The 27,901-nt window shown below is 47.3% G+C and overlaps 2 protein-coding genes across 10 annotated transcripts in view; both read left to right on the top strand.

Annotated features, from left to right (window-relative positions):
* Nucleotides 1-23,339, top strand: part of LOC120894903 (proteoglycan 4) — a 64,472-nt gene extending 41,133 nt beyond the window's left edge. For 7 of the 9 annotated variants that reach the window (XM_040297772.1, XM_040297767.1, XM_040297770.1 and 4 more), the window contains 5 exons: nt 11,158-11,289; nt 16,468-16,595; nt 18,772-19,677; nt 19,752-19,907; nt 20,896-23,339. In XM_040297772.1, the coding sequence (XP_040153706.1) occupies nt 11,158-11,289; nt 16,468-16,595; nt 18,772-19,677; nt 19,752-19,907; nt 20,896-21,387 (1,814 nt within the window). In that variant the 3' untranslated portion in view covers nt 21,388-23,339. The remainder of the gene's footprint in view (nt 1-11,157; nt 11,290-16,467; nt 16,596-18,771; nt 19,678-19,751; nt 19,908-20,895) is intronic. The other 2 variants (XM_040297773.1, XM_040297774.1) reach the window with 2 other exon arrangements.
* A 2,888-nt stretch (nt 23,340-26,227) lies between these two features.
* Nucleotides 26,228-27,140, top strand: LOC120895229. The gene is made up of 2 exons (XM_040298379.1): nt 26,228-26,332; nt 26,401-27,140. Exons 1-2 carry the CDS (start codon nt 26,321-26,323, stop codon nt 26,932-26,934), a joined length of 546 nt encoding a protein of 181 aa, XP_040154313.1. The 5' UTR covers nt 26,228-26,320; the 3' UTR covers nt 26,935-27,140.
* The last annotated feature ends 761 nt before the right edge of the window (nt 27,141-27,901 follow it).

Genomic DNA, 27,901 nt, shown 5'->3' with positions numbered 1-27,901 from the left:
AACGATCTATTACGATTGCTTCAACCCAGTAAGTGCGTAATGTCCTGATGAGGCGTAAAAAAGAGTTATGACCATCCGCCTCGCACAGGACCCTTTTTCGGTGCCAGAGTTTTGTGCCCGGGCCGCCTCCCGGGGTTTCGTTGGAAATGACCCACCGAGTGAGAGAGAGAGAGAGCGAGGGATCACAGCACAGCATCAGCAACGGTCTCATTTGTGGTCTAGCCCGACCTCCCAAGGGTGGGTCACTGTAGGCACGGGTTGTGAAATCACTCAATTACAGACACATACACAGGGGAGGGGTAGAGGAGGTTAGAGGAAGAAATTGGGTAATTTCGGTGACACCGAGAGACCTCGCCTTCGTGTTATGGTTACAGTTGCACTTTGCCAGCCTTAGATTGCGTACATCTTGCAGTAGTCGGCTCGGGCCAGAAGTTGCGCACACACGGAACATTGCCTACACCCTTGGCGTGTAATTTAAGATGCACTGTGTGTGCGTGTGTGTGTTTGCATGTGCTCATACACGCGTGTCAAAGTGCAAAACGGCGCCCACCCAGCGCTCCGCTCGGAACAGATCGAGTCATAAATCTTTTGCAGTCGAATGCACATGCAATGATGTATCGTGGCAACTTGTTTACCGCATTCGTGCAACACCACCATGCATCCAGTGACAATGCGTCAATGCTACTGTCAATTGCATTATTCCATCCCACCAGGCGAGATGCAATCGAAATTGCAGTCACGCTCAGCATGCGGTCATAGTGCATGGGAGAGAGAGACACAATAAAAGCGAAAGGAACGCAATGAAAGCAGTAAAAGTGAAACTGCTGGAGGAAGGAGCTGGCCATGAGCTTGCAACTTGGGCACACTTCCCATGGGCACCGATGCAGCTGTTCTTCTCTGACACACTCACCCCTTTTTGTCCACCTTTCGATGGAAAGTTTCGCGGTCAATCGCGGTGAAGGTGCGCAATCGGGAAGTAAATCACTGGACGGACGGCAAACACGGTTTCCGGTTGCAGCGTTTTGTGCCCGGAGTAAGGAAAGGATCAAGGTTTTTATAGCGAGTGAACGTGTCAAGGATTAACGAACCATCGGGAAGGTGAAAGGGCAAATTATAGTTTTGGCTTGCAAAATGGGATGGCTCCCCCTCCCAGCAAGTGGGTGTGTTACATTAATTTTGATCGTTGATACTCCTGATACGAGAGGTCAAACATTCGCCCCACTTTGCACGATACTCCTGCTCGATTATTTATGCATTATGCTTGCATGGCGAATGATAAGCTCCTCCGCATTACAACAGCAAGCGCAGGGAATTCACATTTTGCCACAATATGCCCCAACTGAAACCGAAGCCAGAGGCAATGCCGCGAAACACGAGTTGAATGGTGCAAAAACCGTTGACCGTGACGGCGAGTCTCCCGAAGCCGGCAGTGTGGCCTTCACGAGCCACTCAATAATTTTCGATGACCGTGATGGATGGATGGTTTTGCTTTCTTTTTTTCGGACCATTCCGACCTCCCTTTTCACTGGGTTCGCGCGCGCAAAGGAACGGCAAAAGATTGTTGCAACTCGCGAGCCCTCTTCTGCCCGTCCTAAATCGTCGAGAAGTGTGTGCGAACATGGCAAGCATAAAAAGGCGAAGATAAACAAATCATGTTAATAAACTACCCGCAACCATCGAGGGGAGGGCGGGGTCGGAGGTTTGGGGCCGGACGATCAAGATTAAAAGCTATCCTTAGCGTTATTGAAAGAGAACCCGGCTGGCAGCTTTGATCCGACGGCAGCATCGTGCCGTGGGTGGAGTTGATCCAATTACTTCGATTTGCTCACTGACTGATGATGCGGACCGACTGCGGATGAGGAGGGATTTGCTTGATTTTTGTTTTTTTTTGTTTCACTGACCGCCGTTTGTGCATTTAGCAGCGATGCGAAAAAAAAACATGTTATTAATGATTATGCTCGGCAAGAAATATGATATGCAAACAACGTCATTATGAACCAGCGCGTATCATCCCACTGGGCGGAGTGTGTTTGTAACGTTCGAGTGTGCACGAGCGGCCAAAAAGATCATCAAATGGTCGGGCCCTTTTTGTGTGTGTGCAATGAAAACATGCGCGCCAGTGCTTTCCTTCCGGTTCATTGGAAAACGGAAAGGGGGGGCGGGGCGGAAAGGAGGGGGGGGGTGCGAGGGTGCTTTCCCGCTTTTCCCATTTCTTTCCCGAGTGCGTCGTTCGATAAGACGCTGCAGATGATGGATGGAACTGCTGGATGCTCTGGTTGTGCGAGCCGGGCCGGAAGCAGCCCGTGGACTTGCGAGCACTGGACAAGTGAAAGTGCGGAAAGGGGTTTGACGGAGCACGACGCTTTAATCGGTACCCGGGGGGGAGGCTCACGGAATGGAAAAGGAATTATGATTGGCAGTTTTTGAGCACCGTCTTGTAGTATTAGTATCTTCGGTGGCAACGGTTCGCCTGTTCGCCTGTGATTCCCGGTGCGGAAAGATTGGCACTTCCGGACACCAGTGTGGTCCAACGACCCTGCCCAAAAGGGTGCAGTGTTTGAAGAGGGTTTGAATCTTTGAATTGTAGCCTTTTTTATATTTTTTTGTGGGCAAATGGTTACACAGAGATCGGCGATACAAAAGTTCACACTTTGAGCGCGTTTGATCGATTTCAGTGCAACCGGAAAAGGGTATGAATTTAAATAAAGCTCTTACCAGAGTGCCTTTGCTGGTCCCCCAATCGCTTGTGCCGAACCCCAGGGGATGATTTTATTGATGATGGATGATGGCTTCTGTCACATGACGCGATGAACGATGCTTTCTTGGGTTAAAGGTCACGCAAAGGGCTGCGAAATGCAATGTAGACGCTGTGTTAATGATGCTTTAAGCAGAATTTATCGGTTGTTAAACAGATTTGTGCTTGTGTGGTTGCTGAACTGAAACACTTTAAGCTGTGTTACACTTGCACTGTCTAAACTTAAACCAATAAACAACATAGCTAGACATTAATGGCATTATATACTAATCAAAATCTATTGTTGAAAGAGAAACACTCGTTTTACTCACCCTTTCTTTTCATAATCAACACTATTAGCAATAAATCTTTGATTCGATTTTCGCCCATAAACCGGCAAACTTTGTTCTACGCCATCGGCAAACAAACAGTGAAATCTCCATTCCCTCCCTCCGGCCACAAAACCCCATCCCTTTTCTGGCTCATTGGTTACTCAGGCCAGCGGCTACCGAAAGGATAAGTGCCCGCGGTTTTCCCCCCTTCTCATAGCCAACTTCCCCACAACGCTCACCAACCAAAGTAGGAAAATAATTACGTATAATTAAAACTTTAAATAATGCACACACAGAGACGCCCTCTCGCTGCCAACAACGGTCCTGCACCGAAAAGTTCCTTTTTCCGGGACGCCCATTTGCTTTGTTCGACCATTTTCCCGCGCTTGCAGCTTACTTTTGGTGCACTCGCTGGTGCTGCGCTGAGGGTAGGATTTTTGGAGAAAGCACAACTTTTCACTGCACTGTGCTTTTGCTTCCTTTCTGAAACGTTTGCCCGTTAGATTGTTTGCGGCAGCTTGGTCCACACCGCTTGGTGCAGCAGGAAAGAAAAGTTCAGTTTTCTGAGGTACCAGCATGGTTTCGTTGGCGCTTTGCTGCATTGGGATGTACAATTTCGGGGCCTGCGTTTCATTGTCCTTGCGAATCCTTCAGACCGAAGGAATTTCTGTGTGTGTGTGGTGTGCAGGGTGGTGCTGCACCGGAAGTGCAGCCGAAACGGTTCGCCCAAATTCGCCCCGGCAGTGGTAAGCAGAATTTCGCAGCCGCGGGTCGCAGCACTCAGGCAAACGGTGATCGGCAAACAAAACGCTGCGGACGTCCAATTGCACTCGCCAAAGTTGTGTTTTTGGCTTGTTTAACCCTTCCCCCATTGCCTCCCCATGCCCTTGTCGGGACGGGTTGTGATTCGTGGACGCACGTTCCCAAATGAAACTTCCCCCAAGGCCGCTTCTGTCCGGGAAGCAGCTGTTTTATTATATCTTAGTCGTTTTTTGTTCTCTGTTTGCGCTTTCGGCCACTTTTTCGAGGACCAACGCCACAAACGGCACCCGAGCAAACTGCTTAAGAAAACTCGTTTCAAATTGGCGGCATCAGTGTGTGTGTGTGTGTTGGCCGTGGTTGTCACGATGCAGCAGCAGCAGCAGTGCATTCATAATGCAACCGAGCTGTAAGCTGCATCAAGAAGTGTAGCGCACTAGGTGAAAGGAATATCCTCGGTTCGGGGACTGTATGCGCCTGCAACTGGCCCATCATTTATTTACCTTGTACCAGGAGGGAAGCGAAGGTAAGTAGGGGCGCGCTTTATTTCTTGCGGACACAACTGCCAATGACGCAAAGCAAGCATGCCGGCAGCCGTTCTTTTGACAGTTTCGCTGCTTATTTGGAAGACTTGCTACAAAGATCGTTGTTTTTTTCTATGTTGATGGAGCTCAATTTGCTGGTTGTTCCTGCCATTGCTTGCCTTAGAAAAAAGGGGGCTTCAGTAGCGAAGGAAAGCGCAAAGAAAAGCGATTCCAAAGACGTGAGGATTACATTGGAAGCATCCGTGAAGAGAAACAAAAGCACCGCGCCGTCCCTGCTTCAGGCCACTTGTAATGGATACGGATGGAGTTTACTTTTCGCCGCCTAACAATCGAAAAACCGAATCCTCCTTCCCGTGCCACCCCCAAAACACTCCCAACGACGACGACGTTTCCCCTCTGCCCAGAACCGGTGTCCCCCGTCAATTCCGTTCCGTGTGTTACTACGTATCGGAAAGTGAAATGGAGAAAATTGAGATGCTTTTCGGTGGGATGAGGTGGCCGGGGGTGGATGGTTGAAAAAAAAGGGAAACAACATCACACCACCACAGGCCACCAAACGGGGGAAGCGAAGAAAGTAATAGCACCGCAACGAAAACAAAACAAAAAAAACACATCCCTACAATATTAACAGCATTTCGTTTCCAATCGCTTAGCACCCTTGGCGAGAGGGAGCGCTGGAGGTGGGTTGAAAATTTCCACAAAACATTCCAACGACCAGTTTCGGAAAAATAACGAGATGCTGTTGTGGTGCCTCGTTCAAAGCCTCCGCGGTCTGAGCGTGGGAGGAGGGGGGCGTAAAAGCAGTTGATTGGGCGTGTCGAAAATCATTTTACGAACTTTTTCGAGGGGAAAAAACGAAAACGATGGGCTAAAGTCACAACCACTCGGAAGGTCCTTAAAGAAAGGGAAAAAGAGTGATAGAGTAAGAGGGAGAGAGGTTGGTGGAATTGAGGTACAAAACAAATAAAGGAAATAGCAAACCCTGTCCGCCCTGCCATTTAGCTTTTCTCTTAGCAGCGCGCTGCTCCGTCGGAAACAATTCGCCGAGTGAAGAAACAATTGGGAGGACATTTTCGAAATTCATGACGCTGGGCAAAGTGCGGTGGGGTGAGGAAAACCTCATTCCTTTACCGCAAATTAGCTCTCGGTGCCAAATTCAACATCCACCCTTCCCCACCCCTAGCACAAAGGATAAACTTCCTGCTCGCTGTTTTGGTGGCGTCGGTTTTTCGCATTTGACAGTTGACTACTTGCAAAATTGGATAATTAAAATAGACGCTGTGATTAGAGTTTTGACGCCAGCGACTCCTTTCGCCTCCTCGACAGATGTTTCCGACGCTCGTTCGCGTTCGTATAAAGGGCCGTGATTTGCGTCCATCTGCCGTCAGCCATCATCATCATCATCATAATCGCCGGCGGAGAGAAAGTGTCGCGAAACAAAGCTTTAAATACAATTTTGTAGTTTTTTTTTTTTATCGCGCGCACTGCTTTCCCAGGGGAAAGCAAACACGGTGTGTCCACCCCGCAAGCGTTTCCGATTAAAGCACACTTTTGCAATTCGGAGCTTCGGGGCGCAAAGGCAGATTCGCCGGAAAATTGCCATAGCAATCGTGCCGAATTTCTGATTGCGATCTTCACAACCGTTCAACCGATGGTGTGGGACAGTGGGGGACGGCGCAACTGCTGGGAGAGTCGGTGCCAAAAATGCTGTGCTTTAGCGCCAAATGGGACGGAAAACCCCCGGAAAGCGCCTGCACCTTTTCACAGGCCTCTTGTCTTAGCCGGAAAATGGTTATTAGATCCGGTCAAAACGTTCGCCGTACCTTAATTAAATTGCTGTGGAGATGTAGGATGGAATGGTTTAGGGAGAGCGGGTTTCTCTTTTTTTGCTGCTGCTGTGTGGCAATCGCCAGTGAAGAACTAATCAAATCTGTGTTGTGGATGGCGGCTCGTATGCATTCGAAATCGACAAGCAAAATCATACGTATTGAGATACGATAGAATGAGCAAAATTTGTTGGGAAATCATGAGATTCCGCCATTAAAGCGCCAACAAAGCCTGATTTTGAGCTTAAAACGTTAGTTTTATTGAATACTGTACATAAATTTAGGCGTTTTGTGGTGCCTATTGCATACGTTTAGGCAAAGAATCAATGAGAACGCCTAAAGTTATGCAAATTCTGTTAAAAATTGCTGCTTTATGCACTTATTTGAATCCAAGCAAAAAATCACACAAGATATTTGCTCAAGGGAATGAACAACTGTTTCTTATCCCGAATCCGCATCGTTCGAAATAATAAAATTCAATCAGAACGGTGAACGTTCTGAGAGAATGCTTGCTTCCAGCTGGATACGAACGCTCTGCTTTATCTTCATCTTAAATCCACTGGCTTGGAGGTTAAAGGTCAGCCCAGTTTGTGTGCTGTTGGCCCCGGGTGGCACACACACACAACAAATTGCTCGCCCGAAAATCACCTTCAAAACGATCTCGACGGATTTGGCCATAGCACGCCATCCGCTCCGGGGGGAAACCGGGAATTCGGTCCAGCACCGCGCGCAAAGAAACCGCACCAACAACAACAACACCATCATTACCGATTCTGGTCACATGCGTTCCCATCATCAGCACTACACCGCAAATCATCAAAACGGACATTCAGCCCGGGAGGCTTCCACCCGGAGTCTCATCGCGCTCATTTCGTGACAATGACCGTTTGTGGCGTTTGATGAGCACGCGCCGCCCCCTGGGGGAGGTATAGCTTCGTTACCAAAGTTTGCCGGTGTGTAGCTTTTGGGAGGGGATCTACGGACGAGCGGGGAGTGAGTTTTTGTTGTTTTTTTTTTTGGCTGTTTCTCGCAGCCAAAAGTAAGATTGTGTGCGCCCACACTCTGTCCCAAACTAATTTGCTCCGTGACGAATGTTTACATTTGGGGGAGAGTTGATTCCCCTTGCGGCGGGAGTGTGTAGGTGATACGGAAAAACTTGCCCCATGTTCCCAATATCACCGGCCTGTCACACACATACACATACACATACGCACACAATTATCCATCGGGTCCGACAATCAGAGACCGAGCATAGAGCGCGTCACAAAAGGAAAGCCACTGTGTGTTTGGTTGGGGTGCGTGTCATTTGGACGGTCCACCAGTCCGGACACGAGTCGGAAGAAGCTTTCATCAGAGGCGACGCGCGTTGCGCCCCACAGTACGCCCAACCCAACCTGGAGGCGTATTATTTTAACAAACGAACATGGCACATGACATAGGTAGAGATGGGAAATGGTTCGGGAAAAAGCCCTGAGCCTACTGATGAACTCAATCTTTCTCTCTTTCTCTCGGTTTCGCTCACGTAAGTACAGCGGGATTTGATTGATTTTTGATGAACGTGCGGCACCCAATGTGAAATGAACGAAATGAGAAGAAAACAATCGTTTGAGGAGCGAGCAGAGCAACGGGGCCGATACAGGGTTTTCCAGGAGTGCTCATAGCTGTGGGACACTTTATTGACTCCTTCTTACGTGAAATGAACTTAATGTAATGGGAATTGTACTCTATAGCATCCTTGTTGGACAAATCCAATAGGAATTTCCAACAAGCCTGTCCAAAAAGGGTGCCGTAGAGTCCAATTTTCATCATATGAAGTTCTCTTCCGATAAGAAAGAGTCAAGGAAGTGTCCCACAACTATGAGAACGCCTGGAAAACCCTGTAAGAATGATGCTTTCAAATGCAACCGAACAGGCCGATAACGTTCCCGTTTTGGGTATGCTACATGGCACCGTTTGATGATGACGATGATGATGATGATGGTGACAATGCGGACAGGTCATTATGTTTAATTTCAATTACAAACTCAATTACGAACGAATCAGCGAAATAAAAGGCATTGAAAGGGAATGGAACAAGAATTGGGAGGAAAAAAAGCTACGCCAAAGCTTTTTCTTTTTGTGCTGGACAACTTTTCTCTCTGTAGCTTTTGTTTCCTAGAATCCTCTAAAAAAAAACGAACGAATCTACACAGATTTGCACATGGGAAACTTTACATTCTCGGTCGTAATCGCCCCTTTCCTCAGTGGTACATTTCCGCCCTTCCTTTTTTCGCTTTGGTCTGCTAGTGGACGGTGAATGCTTTTTGTGCTTTAGCTTTCGACTTTACAAAAGCCTTTCAATCGGATGCGATTTCGATGCAAATGAATGCAATGCGGCGGTAGTTGTTCTTTCTTTTCTTTTGCGACACAATTGCTAAATCATTCCAATTTGCTGCAAGCGTGTCCAGAACGCTGAAGCAACAGAAGAAGCGCCGATGGAAGACTGTCGATGGATTGTAATTAATTTCATCCGTCTCCGTTGCGATGAATAATTTTGCAGCCAGTTTAATTGAGCATCCGCAATCCGCAATCGCCTTCCCGCATGCCCCCGTGGCCTAGCTGACATCTGATTGGAAGCGGCGGTTCAGCAGCAATAATTGAATCTATGCTTTTTTAAACCATTTAATCCGCATTGGGCGCAGCGCGCGCGGCAATCAAAACCAATCGTCGGATTGCCATTTCGTGCCGCTTCGGCATAAAACCTAAAGTACCACGAGAGCATACTTTCTTTCAATTTCACCCGAGACCATTTATGATTTGCTGGATAACGGAGCTGAATCCGCAAGTTTTTGGAATATTTGAATAAAGCCGCGGTACGTTTTGTGCTGCCAGGCTGCTGCGGGCTTTTGCTTTTCCGCAGAATTTGCATGGCTCTCACTTTCAATACGCTGCGAACAACGTTTATCATGCACGGTAAGAATGTGTATCCTTTCTCGGGTGCGGAGGGGGCGATTGTTCGATTGTTGGTTCAGCTTCCCGGTGCAAGAAAAAACGGAACCGCTGGCTGGCACGAGTGGCACAACATTTTCCTGCGAACTCGTTAATCCCTTCGTGCCCCGCCCCGGGCGAATGTTTGCAGGATTTTGTGGGGTGGGGAGGCGTTTGTGCGAGGATTAACATATTAAATTACATGCTTTGGGTTCGTTGAAATGATGCGCACAACGTACGAACCCGATCAGAACCGACATAATCGGAGGGCAGATGTTAGATGTAACGAATTAAGTTGCATTTTCATGGGAATGAATCGAACGAGTGTGTGATTTAATGTAAAGGTTAAGCTGGCTGACAGTTGTGTTTAATTTCCAAATTCCGTGACATGTTTTAAAGCTTGTTATTACAGTTTTGTTTTTCTTTGTGTAATTTCAATGTCTTATTAATGAGCTATTAGGATTGAAAACGCCTAGATGTATGCAATATGAATGACAACAATGCATTTTTATCTCAAAATGAACAACAATTCACAAAACATCATGTTAGTCGTTATAATGCTACAAAAAAGAATATGTTACAGGCATTCTACACAACCCTTCAGTTTGTTGATAGAGTCACATAACCACACAGTTACAGTTAGCCTGTTCTAGAGAATAATTATCCTCATTATTGTCACCGGACGATTTGATCCCATGCATTTACTAAATCGATATAATCTAATCACATTTACCGACACCTTCCAATCGATTGCATTGCGATACCGAATGTGTACTCCAAACCCAGATTGCTTACTCCCAATTTACTCCTTATCTTGCAGCAAACATCTGCAAACTCCCAGAACTATCAGCATCAATTCGAGCTAGACTGTAAACCGATGGTTGAAACAAGTATCAAGTAACACTTTTAAGACACAAAGGCTCGGGCAAAGTTCTACTTCTAAACTTGTTGACACACACACACACATACATACACACGCATACAAGCCGGTCTACAGCCGGTGTGGTACGATGGTGTTTTGGGTTTGTTTGCTGGTTGATTCTAATTGCCTTAGTTACTGCGTCGGTGTGCACACATGTGTGTGTATTTATGTGGTGGTGTTTGGTATTAAGGGACCCTTTAACAATCGATACGTACACACTTCAGGTTGCAGCTCGGGCTGGGCGGGTGGGTGGGCGTTTTGGGAACACTGGTGAAAACATGCACCTTTACAGCACGCGCACACGCACACACAAAAGCACTATACAAATGCATCAACCGACCCACACACATACGCACCCACCCTCCCAATGTGTTAATCAGAAAGGGCGATGGAGGGAATTGCATTCAACGGAATAAAGTTTCGAGCCAAACACGAAAATCTTTTATTTCGATCCTCGCACAGAACGCACATTTTTACACACCACCGTACTCACCACCCTGGTAATGGGAACATAAAAAGCACATACATCAACCACTCCTCCCACCACCCCTGTGTACTGCACGTTTGGACCGGGAAAAACTTTTCCTCGAGTACAGAAAAACCGAACCGGTAGCCATTTGATCCCTTTTTATTTGTTTGCAAAGTTGCCTTTTTTCCTCCCCTCGGCTAACGATAAAGCCAAGGGCAGGGAAATTGTTGTGCTTCCACAGAGCAAATGGCTTTCCCGACGGTGGCGGTAGAAAATGTGCTTCCGATTTTCCAAAATGTATTCATGCGTTTCCCTTCCTTCGAGGGAAGAAGGAGGCTGGCAATTCCAATCGGTCGTCTGTTTCGTGGATGTTTGATTTGTTTTTATTCGCCTGTTTCCTCTGTTTGCCGATAATACGCCGAAACCGACCAAACTAAACCATTTCCATCTCTATCCTTTTTCTTTATCTTTATTCTTTAATTTTTTTTGTTGCTTTTGTAAATTTTCCCTCGACTTATTTCCATTTCGTATCTTTCTTTCTTTTCTTTTCTTTCCGCTTTCTATCTTTTCTTCTTTTCTTCTTTTTTTATCCCCTTTTTCTAGGCACAATCGAACAGTTAGAGAGTACCTGTGTTTTTGATTCCGATTTCGGTCTCATCCTGAACTGTGCCTTCAAAAAGTCCGGCCTCTTTCGGGTGCGGAATTTGGGCGGCATCAAGGCCCACTTCGGGTTAGGTATGTTTCGTTTCGTTCAGGTTGTGTGTGTGTGTTTTTTTTTTTGTTTTTTTTTTGGGCATTTGTTCTGTTTGCTACTACTTTCTTTAATTTGTTTCCTTACACGCTGCGTCTCGGGAGGGTGTTTTTTGTTTTTTTGCTAGTGTGCGTTTCCTTTTTTCCGTTTGTTTATTTTTTCTTCTCAACCCGCTCTCGTCTGATCCTTTTGCTTTCACCCGGAAATGGTTCTTTCTTAACTCGTTCCTTTTTTTCCTGATACCTTTTCCTTCCTAACAACCTACAATTGGGTGGCTCCGGTGTTTTCCCCCCATTTGAATCGGTGCAGGCAATTCTATCCTATTAGCTGTTAAAAGCAATCGGAGCGTTCTGAGAAATATAATCAAAGCTCATAAGCGGATAGGAAAAGTTGTAAAAGCTAAGAGCAAAAGGCCAGTACCTGTTGCTAATAGATATTGCTTCGGGACGGATTTGTTTTTCATTCCTCAATTCCAACGCATGAAACACGTGTTTGAGTTGGCAACGGTTTGTTTCGTCTCAATTTTCAATATCACCTGTACGGCTCTTATAGGTATTACTGCAAACCGATGCCAACCGGGTATTTTTACATCCTTCCAAGTGGGTTCGTATTGGAATACAGCTCTATTCGAATGGCATCTGTTGCAAAACAGTCGAGCACGCCTAATGGATCAGGTAGAAGTAGTAAATTAAATCACTTGCAAGTGCACTCTCCGCTTTCATTCGATGGAATGGAGAATGCAATATGGTATCGTTTTCAAAAGCGACCAAAGAGGATAACAATTTCCATTTTTTTTTAAGTGGTGGAACAATTGGAAGCATTGTGTTTTATGTGCATGCTGTAATGCGATGGTGCCATATCATTTCAGTTTAATTTGCATTCATTGGATCACATAATAGGGAACATATTGGAATAAATAGCAACTTGTATGTAAATCTCGTCGCTAAAGCATCGATTGAGACCTTCCTTCAAATGATGAAGACGTAGTTGTAATACTTGACCATCAATTCGTCTTTGTTATCCCTGCACAACAACAAGACTCTCATTCAAAATAGAAATCTGATCCCAGACGGTCCTGTGGCATCACCGTTTGAGCTATCACGGTGCTAGACAGCAAGCGAAACTTACCCTTTTTGGCAAAATCAACGAGCCCACCTCCCGTGGGTCGTGACCAATCCAGCCCAACATTCCGACCTATCTCCTTTCGTCGATTTTCGCTTTCACTGCATCATCGTGCAGAGAAAATGTTATGTTGTTGCCATGCACCGTACTTACCTGCTCATTGAACCGTGTGTACTTTCGATCAACCACCGCCCGAGGATCATCCCGCCCCATGTAGGGTATCACAATCATCAGCCCGCTTTAAAATGGACACCAAATTTTGTAACGCATCCCATCGCAGATGGGCTAAGCTAACGTCAACCCCCGGGGTGTTGCGAGGTGAAAGATACTTGCGAAGCAACTCTTTTTTCTCCCCCGGCTGGACGTCGGCTGGAGTTGCGCAGTGCCGGGTTAGCCGGGTCTCGACGGGGTCCTCACCCCTGCCACGGCGATACGGCGATATGACTAATGGCTAATCACCACTGACCCCGCCTGGCGAACCTCTATTATACATTGCAATCAACAATTTAAATCCAATATGAATAGTAATTGCAAGAGAGCGTTTGCTATGTACCGTAGCATCGCACTGGTGGGGTGTGGAATCATTATGGAGAGAGCAAGTGCCATTTTAGAGAGTCGTAAATCGGTCGTCGTTGAAGTGGCATTAGGCTTTAGGGTGAATGTTACTGACGAATACAATATTATAATAGACAGATTTTCCTAATGTTTTAAGTGGAACGTTCTGTCCTAAAATCTAAGCGTTTGAAATACGTATTGCCTACCTTTCAGGCGTTTGGCCATTGCGGCTCAGGAAAACGGTTTAGCTAAACCCATTTCTTTAGCTTCACAACTGCTTAGGTAAATCGATTCCAACGGTTACATTGTTCAAAACTATGCGTTCAATCTGGTTGCAATGTTGCACAATCTCCTATAAACAAATCTCTCCCCCACGCTGCATACACACTGCACCTTCCCCCCGTCGAAGCATGATTTATGCAGCGCCACGGGCCCATCGCACAGAAACGACGACGAAGCTAATGCATATAAATTATCGCTCCACCAACACTGTGTGTGCGGGATTTATCTTGACACAATAACTAGCTAAGCCCAGCTTACGACACACGTCGATTGCAGCGCCAACCGAAAGACGACAATCCGGGCCCCGGGATCCTGCCAATTTAGCTGTGCGATGCAGCCTCCGATGTGTGTCGCTGGTCGCCGCTTTGCGTACACGCGCAATTGTTCGCATTGCATCGGCCCAACAACAGCAGCAGTTCAGGATTGCTGCTGCTGCTGATGCTGATGCACTGCACTGCACCCATCGATGCAGCTACCCGCGACCACCACCTCAAACTGGCATCAAACCATCCAGCTGGAAAATAAGGCCCGTTTTCACGGTTTCGTGTTTACTCTAAACCGCGCGCATGTGTGTGTGTGTTTGTATGTCTATGCGTATTCGAAAGGCAGCGGTGCGTAATATAGCCCCCCAACCTGCTCGAGTAATGCAAAGCAATTTAATTAGCAAACATATGACGATCCGAGCGCCGATCCGCTCGATCCAGCAAACTAAACGTGCACCGTTTCGGTAGCGCTTATTTGCATGCATTTGCGAACGATGCAAATTCAACATATCGGTTTCGCGATTTTCATCTCCGGTTCTGGGCAGGAACCGCGCGCCGGTTCCTTTATTGTGGCTGTAGATAAAGGGTTCTCGTGCGTCCGCGTTTTACATGATTAGTTTACCCTCGTCGGTTGCGGAGATGGGACAGCATAATCAGCGGTTTGTGAAATGAAACGATTTGCAATATTTAATGCGGCTGTTTTTCTGGATTGCTTTCGGAAAAGGTATGAATTCGAGCTATTTAGAGGGTATTTTGTCGTGCCAGTTGCATATATTCAGGAGCTTCATTGCTCGTTCTGCTCCAGGTCACTGACGTTTATTGACCAACAGCCGAAAAGTATGCAATTTGCATGACAAACTGCTCCAAAGCCCACTCTGCAGCGCGATGTTCTAGTCCAAGTACAGGGTTTTATTGTACAGATAGGGCAAAAAGAGTGAGCTACCCCTTTGGACAGCCAATGTCGAGGATAGCAATTGAATGGTACAGAAGCTTTTTACACCCATAAAACCATAACAGCCGCTAAAAGACCAGCACCGAACGCAATTCTCATCAAAACGGACATGCTGCCGCGCGTTCCGCTTTCCAATGGCGGTCGTGCAATAATCGTAATCGTTTAACGGAAATGAAATGGGTTTGCATTTTATGACCCCTGCGAAGCCGGAACGCTTTGCCGTACCCTCACCTCCCCGGGGTCCGTGCGGGAAAAAGAAAGTCCTGGCTATGTGTATTCTTTTGTTTACCACGTTGTTGTTTTCCTCTTTTTTTTTGTTCTTTTTGTGTATCAGGGCTAATTCTACGGCATTTTCTTAAAGCTTCACCCCATGCAACAGTGGCTATCGAGTAGCACAGCTTTTTGTTGTGGCGGTACGCTTATCTTCGGATATGTTTTATGTGTGCCACATCACCATCGTAAACTTGTTGATGTTTGTTGAGGCGTTTTTTTGTATTTTTCTCTCTTTCTCTCTCTCAACTCGCGCGCAACATTCCAAAAGTAGATTCTCCATGTTTGTCAGCCTGTAAAAGCTTTGCCACATGTGTGTGTGTGTGTGGCTACACATACGCATTTGTATTTGCTGAGGTGGAATAAGCCCCTCTGGTTGCAAACTTGCTGCCAGCAGAACGCGCAAACGAGCGCGAGCTTTCGTCAAGGAGTGTGGTTTACTGTTAAGCGCTTTCTTAAGTACCTCAATCGTGGAATTATGCTCGCGGGGAAGGGTGGGCATGTGGACGCGAAGAGGGTGGCAATCGTTCGGCGTCGTGTAAGCCCGTGTGTCACAGTTGGCGCAACGCTTGTTAGCTGTTTAGTAGCGAGTGTCGTAACGCAAAAAAAAGGGAACCAATCTTCACGCACACACACTTAGAGATACCAATCCGGCTTGTTTGAACAGCTGCTGAACATACTAAATCGTTTTTCAAAACGTTTGCCAGTTCCAGATAAAGGCAGATAAATGGTGTTGGTTCGTTGTAAGCCAAAAAAATGCCACCCACTTCTGGCTGCATAATCATTGCTCAAGGCGTTTAATCACTTGAGTGCAGCTGGAAGGACTCCTTCCAATCCTGTCGTTCGGGCTCGTGCTTGCGTGTGCGTGTGAAAAATTAATGTACGAAATTGGAATCCGTCTGTGATGAAAAATTAATCAGCCAAGGGGTTGGCTGAACGCAACGCGACTACGATGACTGATAGCCATTTGCAATCGCTTCTCGTTTATCACTGTCACCCGACGAGGGACTTCGAACGAAGACGCGCTAATGTTGTTTTATTCAATGTTGATTTAATCAAAGGTTGTGCCGGTGGCAGATGGCCGCTCCTCCTATGGTATATTAATAGTCCGGAATGGTAAATAGCAATGAAGAAATCCTACCGCTTGCAGAACGCCCGCATCGGTGGCAATGGCGGAACTTTGCTTGGAGCAGCCAGCGAAGAGAGAAGTCAATGCTGCTCCTTGGTACAACATTATGGCTTCTTGATGTATTTTTGCGCGGTGCTAGAAATAAATATGAATCCCTATCATTGAGCCCTATCGGCAGTGTGTTACTACTCTGTGCAGAACATGAACTTGAGCCCTCAATAGAGCTATGTTTGTTTAGGTTTCCATTCACCGGATAGGCCGCGTGTGTACCATCGAACGCAAATATTCACCCAGCAAAGCCCAAGCAAATCTCGCCTAGGAATATCAACTACATCTCGGGCTCACATATCAATACCCTTTTTCTACTCGTAGCCTTCGATGGTGGCTCGATGTTTTTTTTAAGTTTCGTTGCGATTCGCTCTGTATTTTATCGGGTCTCTTTTTATCGCTTCCTATATCATCCTAACCTATATCCACTGTACTGTAGTCGCCCAAAACGAAAAACTGCGAAAAGCACACACACAATAATGACCTTTGCTTGTTTACCCTTCACCCCATCCCCATGCTTTCGATTCCCTCTATTTTGTAGGCTTCAGCGTTGGAGATGAGCTGGGACTGGCCGAATCGCTCGGCAACGTCGAGGCAAACAAGCGGCGTGCCCTCAACATTCGCACCGGTGCCAACAATATAGGCGTTCTGCCTGCGTCCAAAATGCCGGTAAGTGTCTTGGGGGGGTGGGTGGGCTTTCACCGAATAAGACGAACGGCACGGCAAGTTCAAATGTCTGTGTGTGGCTCCGGGTAAAGGGTATTCCGGGCTGAGACCACACACACAGTAGGATGTAATGAGGGGGCATTTGTTTGAGCTTTGAGCTGCCCGGTGGTGGTGAGAAAATGATGAACAGGTTTGCCAAACAATTAGAATCAAATAGGGATCAATTTGTTACTTAATTTTGTGTGCATCTATCTAATATTGGTTATTTGTGTTTTGTAAAAGAAGAGTCAATTGCTGATAGTTAGAAATCGTCCAGCAATGGACGAATTTTAGTCAAAATCGAAGCAAAAAGCAATCGATGCGCCTGAAAGTAGGCAACTCCTTTAAAGTACATAACAGAAACGCCGCAAGGGTATGCAAAATCATTGCAAAACAATTTAAAAATGCCGTAGTGCAGTTTAATTAATCCATAAATTTAGCTTTGCCAGTAATTGTCCTATTTTTAGTTCCATTTAATAGAAATATTTTTTACACTTTTTTACAACAGAAAAGTGCCAAAAACCCTCTCCCAAAAATGATACCAATTTTATCGTATAGTCACAAGGGCTGATCCAACGCGAATCGTTTGAAATTCAGCATAATGCGGAGAGCAAAGAAAAAGGCTCAAAACTCCGCATGAAACACTGTTTTTGATCATCATGCCTCGCTTTGAAGTGGCATTATGCGGTGCAGAGAAAAATACAAAACTTTCCGCAAAAATAGTACACTGCGTACGCTAGCAGAGCGAATAGTTTGCTAGTCGTTCTCCCAACAAAAAAACCCCTCCATCCCTACCACTCGCGTGCAGCTTCCGAGAATTTGCTGGAAAAGTTTCCAATAGCTGTTAGCGATCGTAAAGCAGTCGAAAAAGTTGGTCGTTTAGGCTTCGCAGGGTTAAATTATCCAATGGGGAGTTATGCGAACCGAGTCTACCGTGCTCCACAGTTGGGCCCGGGACGAGCTGTGCATCTGTAGCGAGGAACATGTTTTTTTTGTGTGTGTGTCAGACACCACTTTAAAGCTTTGAGTGGCTTTAACGGGGTGAAGGTGAAAAAAAAAGTTTGATGATAAAATATCGCTGCGAAACGAACGCGACCGCACGAGGAACGAGTCCCCGTTGGAATGACGGATCGCGTTGATGAGCTAACCATTTTTCCGCTAGATTTCCATGCCACTGCCACCAACCCGTACAGGATGCGCACACTCTACACACAGTGTCATCAGTATGCAAAGGCTTTCCTGTGCTAGTATGCAGCAGGTTTTCCTGCTTTTTCCCCTGTAGTGCCTCCTTTCCTGAACGCTTCCCGGCTGCCGAAGGAGAAAAAAGAAATAGAAGCGAGCTACAGTGTGGGTGACAAAGTTATTAAACCAGAGGGGATGTGTGCATAGAAGCGCGCACGATGGAAATTACCTTCCAACTGGCGCTGGCGGGAGTAGTCGGGCGTGAAATGAAGCTACCAGGCATCGCCATTCCGGTGAGGTCGTTAGGCGGATGCACTCAACCCACAAACACACACAAATGGTAGCTTATCCTTTTGCGTGCGTCTTAAAAGAGCTACTTTGTGCGGATGGAACAGCAGTGTGGATAAGGGCGACTGTAATGAGCTAGAAGCTGCCAGGTAAAAAGACCAATTATGCCGCCAGCCACGAACGTCGTGTGAGTGGTTCACAAAGAAAAGCTCCGCTGAATGGGAAGAAAATATTTACGGAGTAATTCGCTATTTATAGAATGTGCACACGACCGGACCGTAGGCGACTCTCTCATCTTGAAACACTTCCTTCTGGTTCGCATTCACTGCCCATTGCCGGTCGGAACGAGGTTAATCTCATTCGCTTAATTTAATACTGGTCGAGCTAACGAAATGTAATTTCGAGTCAACACTCTTTTCGGCCAGTCAGCCGTACAGCCGGACGTGCCCGTACACGTACACCGGAAGCTTTGTGGTCACCGGAAACCGGTCGCAGGCTGTGTGCCGCCCAGGCACTCCATTTCCGATGACAAATTAATCCACTTCAGTTCCAATAATAATGAACTTCTGTTCGTGCCGTTGCCGGTGCCCATTGCCTTATTCTTACTCTTTCGCTCTTTATTCTTTCATATCGTTCTCGCCTTTCTTTCGCCCCCGCTGCCTCCGCGCAGACATCCTACCCATCCCTACCGGCCCCGATCGTCCCATCCCCGGGCGCTCCCATCCAGCAGAGCCGGCCCCAGGCGGTAACGGTCCGTTCGTCCGCCCCGATGCTGCCCAAGGGCGGTCTGCCGCCGAAGGGCGTTCCCTCGTCCGCCTCGCCCGTGTACATGTCGCCCGCGTCCAGCCTGATGACGAAGGCCACCTCCCTGCCCCTCGGGGTGCCTCCCTTCCGTCCCATCCCCAAGCCGACGCCGGAAGCGGAGCCGGTGAGATTCGACCCGTCCGTGCTGCGCCGCAACTTTGCCCTCAAAACCGCCCAAACTCCCGATCCCTCCTTCCAGAGCCAGCTGATGAATCAGACCTCCTCCTTCCATCGGGGCGGTGCCGCGATCCGCACTGCTCCCGCCTCCCCCTTCCCCTCCGCTCCCAATCAGCAGATCATCTACAAGGAGCAGACGGCGAACCTGCAGGTGCAGAAGGTGCCCGCCTTCCAGGCCATGCCCGAATCGGTGTCCCGCATCTCGACCGGCCCGGTCGTGCAGGTCGACAACAAGCTGCAGCCGTCCGCGATCAAGAACTCCATCATGAGCATTCCACCCCGGCGCCAGATGACCGGGAAGCCGGGGCCAACGATTGCGACGGGCAGTGCGGCCACCGGAGACGCCGCGGAAGAGATCGACCTGATGGGCCACACGGTGGAGGAGCTGGCAGCGGCGGCCAACGTGAGCGTGGAGGTGATCAAGGAGGCCATCCGCGTGCGGCAGCAGGAGCTGCGGGCCCAGAAGCAGTACGAGAAGCAGCAGGCCGCCTTCGCACAGGCCCAGTTCCTGGCGCAGCAGACGACACCGGCGACGACGACCACCACCACGACGACGCCACGACCGCGCCGCTACCCGACCAACGCAGGGCACAAGGTAAGGAGGGTGTGCTTTTCCAGGGTCGTGTCTAGAATCCATTACTACACGCTCTTTTTCTCGGGGTTTTACAGGTCATGAACGCACCGAAAGAGTACTACCCGGTCGGCTACGACAAGAACTTCGATGACAACTTCACGTCCAAGGTGGACCTGCCGTACACGACGTTCAACTGCGGCGAACAGAAGCACTTCCCGGGGCTGTACGGTGACGAGGACCTTGGTTGTATGGTGCGTACTGGGTTTTCGCAAGCGGTTGAGCAAACAAACCACTTCCGTTTCGGCTTTCACCAGTGTACCGGGCCAGCAGACGTAAAGCGAATGTAGCCCTGGGTTTTGCGGGCACTCTTGTTCCCCTTTCCATCGATTGAACGGGGGAATGCCTACTTATGGTGCTCGTTGCGCCAAAATTCTCCACTCCAATCGTTGCCCGATTGCAAACGGATCGGATACACACATGGTGCAATAGTTTGTACGCCTGCAGGGTATGCAATGGATGTTGTACATTCCGCAAATCACAATGTGCCGGAATGTGAATGCGTACTCGATACAGTTACATGAACTGCAGCCTAGGTAGGGTTCATTTGGCACATGTTTCTGCATGTTTCATGCGCGCAATGGTAACAATAGCGATTGCTGTAAAATTGCAAAAAAAGAAAGCTGTGAGCGAGTAAATTTGAGCAAAAGGATTGCATAGCTTCGGGCGTTTTTTGTGTGCAATGTGTATTATCCAAGCGAACGGACGCCCAGAAATACGCAGTTCACCCAAACGAATTGCCTTATAAGCGTATTGTTAACTATGTGTTTGCCTTTTTTGGTATAAAACGCATAAAAAGGGATATTGAAATGCATGCCATTTGCCATAAGCGTGTTTGACCTACATTCAGACGTTCATGTGAACATTTTCGATCCACTTTTTGACTCAAAATTCAACAAGGAGATTACTTTCATGACGGAGTTTAAGGGAGCTTACGCGTTAAATGCATCATAAAAAGGCAACACAAACACACTGGCAGATGGTATTAATTACACAACGGAAAAAAAGCTCTGTTCGTGCATCAACCAACATGTTTGCTGTTTTTTATCGTATCCTTACAACGCTACGGTTTTATGAATTGCTGCATTATTACTCGCTGCTGCATGGTTGCCCTTCCTCAACTAATCTGTTTTTTCTCTCCTCCCTTACACCCCTTCTATTATCTCCCTCCAAAACCCGCAGGTCTTCCACGTATGTGCCCTGACGGACGATGGACTGATCATGAAATCGTTCCTCTGCCCGGAAAGCACCCTGTTCGACCAGACGGTGCTGAAGTGCAACTGGTGGTTCTACGTCGACTGCAAGAGCAGCAAGAACCTGTACGACTCGAACCTGCCGGTGTCGAAGAGCTACCAGCTGATGAAGGCGCTATCGTTCTTCTCCTCCAACTACAAAAACCCGGGCGACTCGTCCGAGGGCGTCGACGTGGAGGCGCTCAAGAACAGCGTCGCGACGGCGGTCGCCGTCGGTGGGTCTGCCCGCTCGCTCGACAGCCTGAGCAGCAACACCATCGCCGGCTCGACCGGCGAACGCTTCCAGGACCTGGCACCGGCCGCGTCGGAGAGTGTGCGGAGCCAAAGCAATAACACAACGGTCGTCTCTACACCAAGCAGCAGCACCACGAGCAGTAGCAGCACCACCAGCAGCAGCAGCAAAACAACGACATCGGCGTAAATGGAAATGATTTGATTTCACCGATTTCCTCCACACTGCCACATGGTGTGGCCCATGGTGTGAAAACTGTAAGTGTGTGCGTGTTTGTGTGTGTGCGTGTGTATGCGAACGAACTCTATAGCAAGTAAGGCGTAATGGTTGTGTCACCTTCGGCAAAGCGGCTCCGGGCATCACCCACAGCGTAAGTGGCGGTTTTGTTTTGTTTTTGAAATGTACAGTTTGATGGGAGGGGAGTGATTTAAGTGAAAACAGAAACCCGGCCTCACCCTTCCCCCTTTCAACGGTGCTAGTGACGGAGGGGCTGGGGGTGGATGGTAACACACGCGGGCGTGCGTTACACTGGCCATTATGATTATTTCCATAGCTCGTACCGCCTGCGAGATTGCATACATTTTGGCGCACAGCAGCTTCGGCAAACCTTTTTTGCCCCTGAAAGGTACGCAATCTGTGCAGCGTAATTACCTTTTCGCAAAGGCACGGAAGCCCCGTGTTGCGTTCCCACTGTATACTGGCAGCTCTTTTTTTTTTCAAAACGCCGGCTTTCATACAAAGTTTGCAAGTGTTTACAATTTACAACAAATTAAATCAAGCGGCAAACTCTCGAGCCTGAATAGAGTGTGCGATCTATTGAATAGCATCCCGTCGGGTACCTGGTAGCGAGCCAAGCAGCTGCCGGAACTGCATCAACCTCATTCCACTCCAGCCAGTGCAACGCACAAACCCGGCGTGCTGTGGGTTTGTGGGGGTTACCCCGCTTGGCCCCGCTGTCCTGTGCGGATAGATTTTCAACTGTTCAACCGCATGGAGGGGAGAGGAGAAAAGTTCGGTGCAACAAGGTAGCATAAGTATTTATTAAACAAGGCGGATGCGGCACGAACCTAACTCCCATCCCGTCACGTCACAAAGCGCTCACAAAGCGATTGCCATTCACGTGGGTGTGTGTGCCGGTGGATGATTCGGAGATTGGGTCTGAGCGTGTGTGAGTGTGTGGTGTGTGTCGGAGTATTAGAAGACTTTTGTTAGACGTTAGTGTGTTAGAGGTAATTGAAGGTGGGATAGAGCGTGGCACAGTGGCATCCGAAGGGGCGCCTGGCGGATGCTTTTTAAAGTGGTAGCGGAAGACGGGGTGGTTTTACGTTTCACTGTTACTGTGCTAGCAGAGACCTCTTAGATTATTTATGGAATTAAGTTTGAAATCTAGTGACTGTTTCTCGGGGTATATTGGCAAAACCGTCTCTCTTTGCGGCAGCAAGAGTCGGGCAGTAAGGTAGCTTAGCAGTAGATTCCATTGTTTTTGTTTGTTTTTAACGCGAGAGTAGCCTCATATTTATTTAACTAGCGGCGTAAGGTGCATGCGGTGTAGAGCTCCTAGTATCTACTTACTAGCGTTCCGGTAGTTAAAACATAGCAATAGCAGCAACAGTGCTTCTTACAACCAGTTAGCTCGGTTCCGGTTGATGTAATAACGCTCTTCGATGAGGCAGATATGCACGTTTCGTAGGACACAAACTATTGGCTAGTATCGTTATAATGTATGTTGTGCTACTACTACTAGTACTGTGTGCAGCATTACACATTACACAGTCCGTTTTGGCTCATAGTTGTGCAGCACATCTTCGAACGCGCGCAACCATTTGCACGAGACGCAAACTCTCCTAGACACACCTACAAATTGCTCACTTAGAATCATGGTTATAGGTATGGTAAGATGGGTTACAAACTTCGGGTTTACCGCGTGGGGCCCGAAATTATTCAGATAAACCGAACAACAAAAACAACACAACTAGCGCGAGTACGAAACCGTAATTGTAATCTTCTCGTTGTGAAATGAGGTGCGCCAAACCGCACAGAACTATGCCAACAGTTGCCGGATCCAGGGCAAACACTCTACTCAATCCAGTTGAACTATTACTGATCAAGTAAAACAACACATTAATTTCAAATTTCATGTATTTTGATGTTGTTCTTTGCGTCTGTAAAATATCCGAAAAATGTTTTTGGAAGTTTGAATCCTGAACGGTAAGTTATCTGTTCTTTTTAAGGTATACTGGTCAACGCTATTACCCAAGTGCCACAAATCCACTAAACGACCACTAAACGGGTTTTAAACGACTCGAGCTCTCAACCTAAACGTAGTATAGAAAGACTTCGTTTAACAGACGGCAAACGACTCATGCGTTCTAAAAATAGCAAAAAAAAATTTCATTGCTTGGAGAGCTTTCTCATTCCCTCTGTACTGTTGTATGGTTTCGCATTGAAGTTATACATCGCTAGAACGGCGATACGATTATTTAAATAGTAAGCTCCAATGGAAACCACCAGCATTAAAGCAAGTGAGATTTGAGTAATGGTCGTTGGTGTTGATACCCACGTATCTGATCACTCGACCATTTATATAGATTTTTGCTCAGAAATTTAGAAGGCTGTATAGGGCATGATTAGATGAAGCTTGACGACACACATTGCAAGAGAAGGACAGCAATATAACGGCGGATCTAGCGGTAGGCGGACTAGGCGGTCGCCTGAGGACTCGCCGATTTAGGGGCCTCGAAGATCTCTAGTCTCTAGTATGCCGTATGTCTACAAGTGGACAGAGTATTAGCGATAAGAGCCCCCAGAAAGATGGTCGTTGGGGCCCCCTGGCTGGAGAACCATTTTCACCCACCCCCCCATGCCGGCAACAATTTTAGGACCTGTGACCGATGATCGTTGGGGTCCCATGGCCACCACTCCCCATCTTCTCCTCCCGTCGGCAATTTAAGTTCAATCTCCCAACAGCTGTGTGCCAGTACCCCCTCCTCCCGGTCATCAGTTACCATTTACAGGGGCCTCAACGTCAACGTCTTACCGCCTAGGGCCCCCGATACCCTTAATCCGCCACTGTTATTCGTAGTAAAGACGGTATTTGATTGTCGGGTTTTGCTATCGCATTACTTTAGGCGTACAGTGCAAATTCTTTGATAGAGCAATAATAATTTAGCGCCTAAATGTAGACTTCAAAATGGTTCAAAATGGATTTTGTATGTGTATAACTGCGTCTTGCATACCCTTAGGCGCATAGCAGTTAAGGCTAGATTTCAACAGGGTTTTCAAGGTTTTTTGGTTGCTTCATTTTTTTGTTGTGTGTTCTCACGATCTTTTGGTTGTTTCGCAGTAGATTTGTTGGTCCAATGGGACGATATGAATAAATCGTGGCAAATCCTGTATTTCATCTAATGAGTCGTTTCATGTTCCATGTTTTATGAGTAAAAGCTTCATCTACATAAAAACAAAATCGTAATAGGCCGAGGCTGACAGTCTGAAACTCTCCCCAGAGCTGGCCAAAGCCACGAATTTAATTTAATTTAAATATCCCATAAGTCACCAAGCAACATTCCAGTGAACTCGCTCCATATCATATCCATTTTGAGCGATCCCACTGGTACGGGACGGCGTGTCGCAGTGTTCCAGGCAAAACGGGCTGCCGTCTCCTATGCCAGTCGAAAGTTTGCTTACCCCCTTTGAGGCGACTGGCTCTGGCTAACTGGCTTCATCAATCACCAACGCTTCACGAAGCACACCTTTCATCTCATTAGCCAGTAAATTGAGCTTAAGCAATTTAATTAAACAGTCAAGCACTCGACAGCTTGCCAGGAGCATCGACATCGATTTTGGGCCGTTTTGTTTTTCCGTTTTTCACCGAAAACGGATTAAAAATTAACGTAGCGTAGCAAATTTATTAAGCGTTTACAGTACACTTTTGTCGCTCTTTTGCTTTTGCATTTTTCAAGTTCAAACGCTTAATGGGATTGTTTTAGTTTTTATATTAACCAAGGTGCGTAATGAAAAGTAAATAACATACTGGTGTTTTTACTTCATGGAAACAATGTACTAAGTCTTACTATTTCTTGTCACCTGTTCGTGAGTATTTTATATATTTATTATTTCTTTATTTAAATTCTGTCCTAATTAACCTTAGCTACTTTAGAATTGAAATTACCTAATGCTCCGTAAGCTAAATGGCCGACATGGCTGACGTCTTATAAAATGCATTCGCATAGTTCGATGGCCCATTTCCTTTCGTGCAGCCCCAAGCTTATCCAACTAAAGATAAATTATTGCTTTCAAGCGATCATTTCCCCTTATCTAGGCATTATCAAATAATGACCCCCCGCGTGGCCGTGCTAATGTTCCGTGCAGGAATGTTCTTTGTGCCTTTGTGCCCGCGCGATCGCACGAGTTCCGCTAACCCACTGCCCGACGCGTTTGATGCGCGTTCCCCCCTAACTGACCCAAATTTACGCAACGCAAATGGCGCAAAAGCAGGACCGATCGTGGCGCTACCAGAAGTCGAGTATCGGTGCGATCGAGTTTCGGTTGCGGACGATATCAAATCGCACGCATCAAAGGCACGTTTGCGGGACGAGCAAAAATCAAAAACGCTTCGGCGCCGTTATTGCCGGTCGATCGTTTCGTCGGGTTTTCCATTTCATTTCCCCAATGGGGCTGCTTCCGCGACGGTATTGCACTGCCCGTTTCCGTACGGGCGATCCGGCCCTAAGAAGGAAAGGGAAACTCGGTGAAAGGAAAAGCAAACCCCGCGTACCCCTATCGGTTTGAGGGACGACCAGTTGAAACACGTTCGTTGGTGTAGGTGTGCACTGCACCAGCTGCACTTTTCCACACCCGGATGCATCGCGCCCCACTCACTCTATCGTACCCTCTCTCTCTCACACACTCGTGCTCGTCTCCGTTCAATGCAGTTGAAAGGAAGAGTGTGTTTCGATCGAGCGAACGAAGCCAAACCGATGATTACCGGGAGTGCTCGAGCTGGGAAATGAACAGAAATGGTGGTGGATGTATAAAAAGCCACATCGTCACGGAATGGTAGTTTATTCCTTCGATTGCCTTCCCAACGTTCAGGTCATCTTGGTACATCAAACAGATCGGAAACATGAGTCCTTTAGTGAGTTCCCGGAGACATAACATGTACAAAATAGTTCTAATAACAATATCATTTCCCCTTTTTTGTAGATGTTTTGTTCATCGCTGGCAATGGTGTTACTCCTTCTTCAGGCCAACGTCGTGCCAGCGAACGGGAAGTACGTCTACCACGATCAGGACGACGGTCTGCTCGATGAGCGGTATCTCGAGGTGCTCGAAGGCCTAAAGGAAGCCCAGGCAGCCGGCCACCTTCACTCGAGCGTGTCGGAAAAGTCGAAAACCGTTCCCGTGCCCGTGTTCCAGAAGGTCGGTGTCCCGGTTCCGCACCCCGTACCGATTGCCGTCCCGCACTACGTCAAGGTGTACATTCCCCAGCCCTACCCGCTGCAGGTGAACGTCGAGCAGCCGATCAAGATCCCGATCTACAAGGTGATCCCGAAGGTGATCGAAAAGCCCGTCCCGTACACGGTGGAAAAGCCGTACCCGATCGAGGTGGAGAAACCGTTCCCGGTGGAGGTGCTGAAGAAGTTCGAGGTGCCCGTCCCGAAACCGTACCCCGTGCCGGTCACCGTCTACAAGCACATTATGCAGAACGAGAAAACGCATCGTAACTGGCACTATTGAGCAGGAGCGCGGTGATCGCGATGTGGGTCGATCATTGCGCGTGTGTTTGCGCGGCTGGATGGGCGATCCTATTCGTTGGTTCATTCATTTGGACCTGGGAACCAAGTATGAGCAACATTTGCTTAATGCACAACTCGTATTTATACATTGAAAGCGCATGAATAAAGTTATTTTGTTTGTTTCTTTTTGTTGAATTGCTGTTTGAATCCTGGTGGAATTTGTGAGCCAACTGTCAATTTGAACCGCCGAAAAGGGATCGAAAACGCTTGACATCTTCGAATCGAAACGCTTCATGCTTTGTGCTAAGTTTAAAACAATTTAAAGCATTTGGAAAACTTCCACATACATTTAAATAAAATCAGTATGCAAAATATCTATTTTTATCAGTTTACTGCAGGTTTTAATTCCATAAAACAAATAAAAGAAGCATTACCGTTCGAACATCTGGTTCCAAACGTCAAAGTTCGTGCCCGCATCGGCGGGACGGGTTCGAACATCGTCGGCTCGTTGTTGGCAGTGTGGCCAGATTATATTGGCAGATTTCGGCAGGAGCACTGTTCAGAACGCAACAATTTAAATTAAATCAATTATTTTAATGATTATCCTACTAGCAAAGAGAATGAAAAAGTGTGCGACTTTCAGACGAGGGGCATGTAGAAGCAGGGGGAGACGGTTGGAAATACACGGACTTACGCAGAGCCGCGAGCGTGTCAAATTCAAATTTAAATGACTTTCTTTGACGAGAAATTTTCGGAATCCACGCAACTAACATTTTCTACTTATTATGAACATTAAATTTTAACGGATAAAAAGTGCCAGGCAAACAAACGTGCATCAGCGCGTTAAGTAAAAAATGTGGTTAACAATCCTTGAAATAGCATCCCAAGCGCCACAGATTAAGCTCAAACGACTGATATCTGTGATTTTCGGTGGAATAAATGGAAAATCGGTAGTTTTAGGGCGGTCA

Source organism: Anopheles arabiensis, chromosome 2 (assembly GCF_016920715.1).
Source record: "Anopheles arabiensis isolate DONGOLA chromosome 2, AaraD3, whole genome shotgun sequence".
Taxonomy (NCBI): domain Eukaryota; kingdom Metazoa; phylum Arthropoda; class Insecta; order Diptera; family Culicidae; genus Anopheles; species Anopheles arabiensis.
Note: the sequence above shows the minus strand (reverse complement) of the source record. Positions and strands in the feature narration are given on the sequence as shown.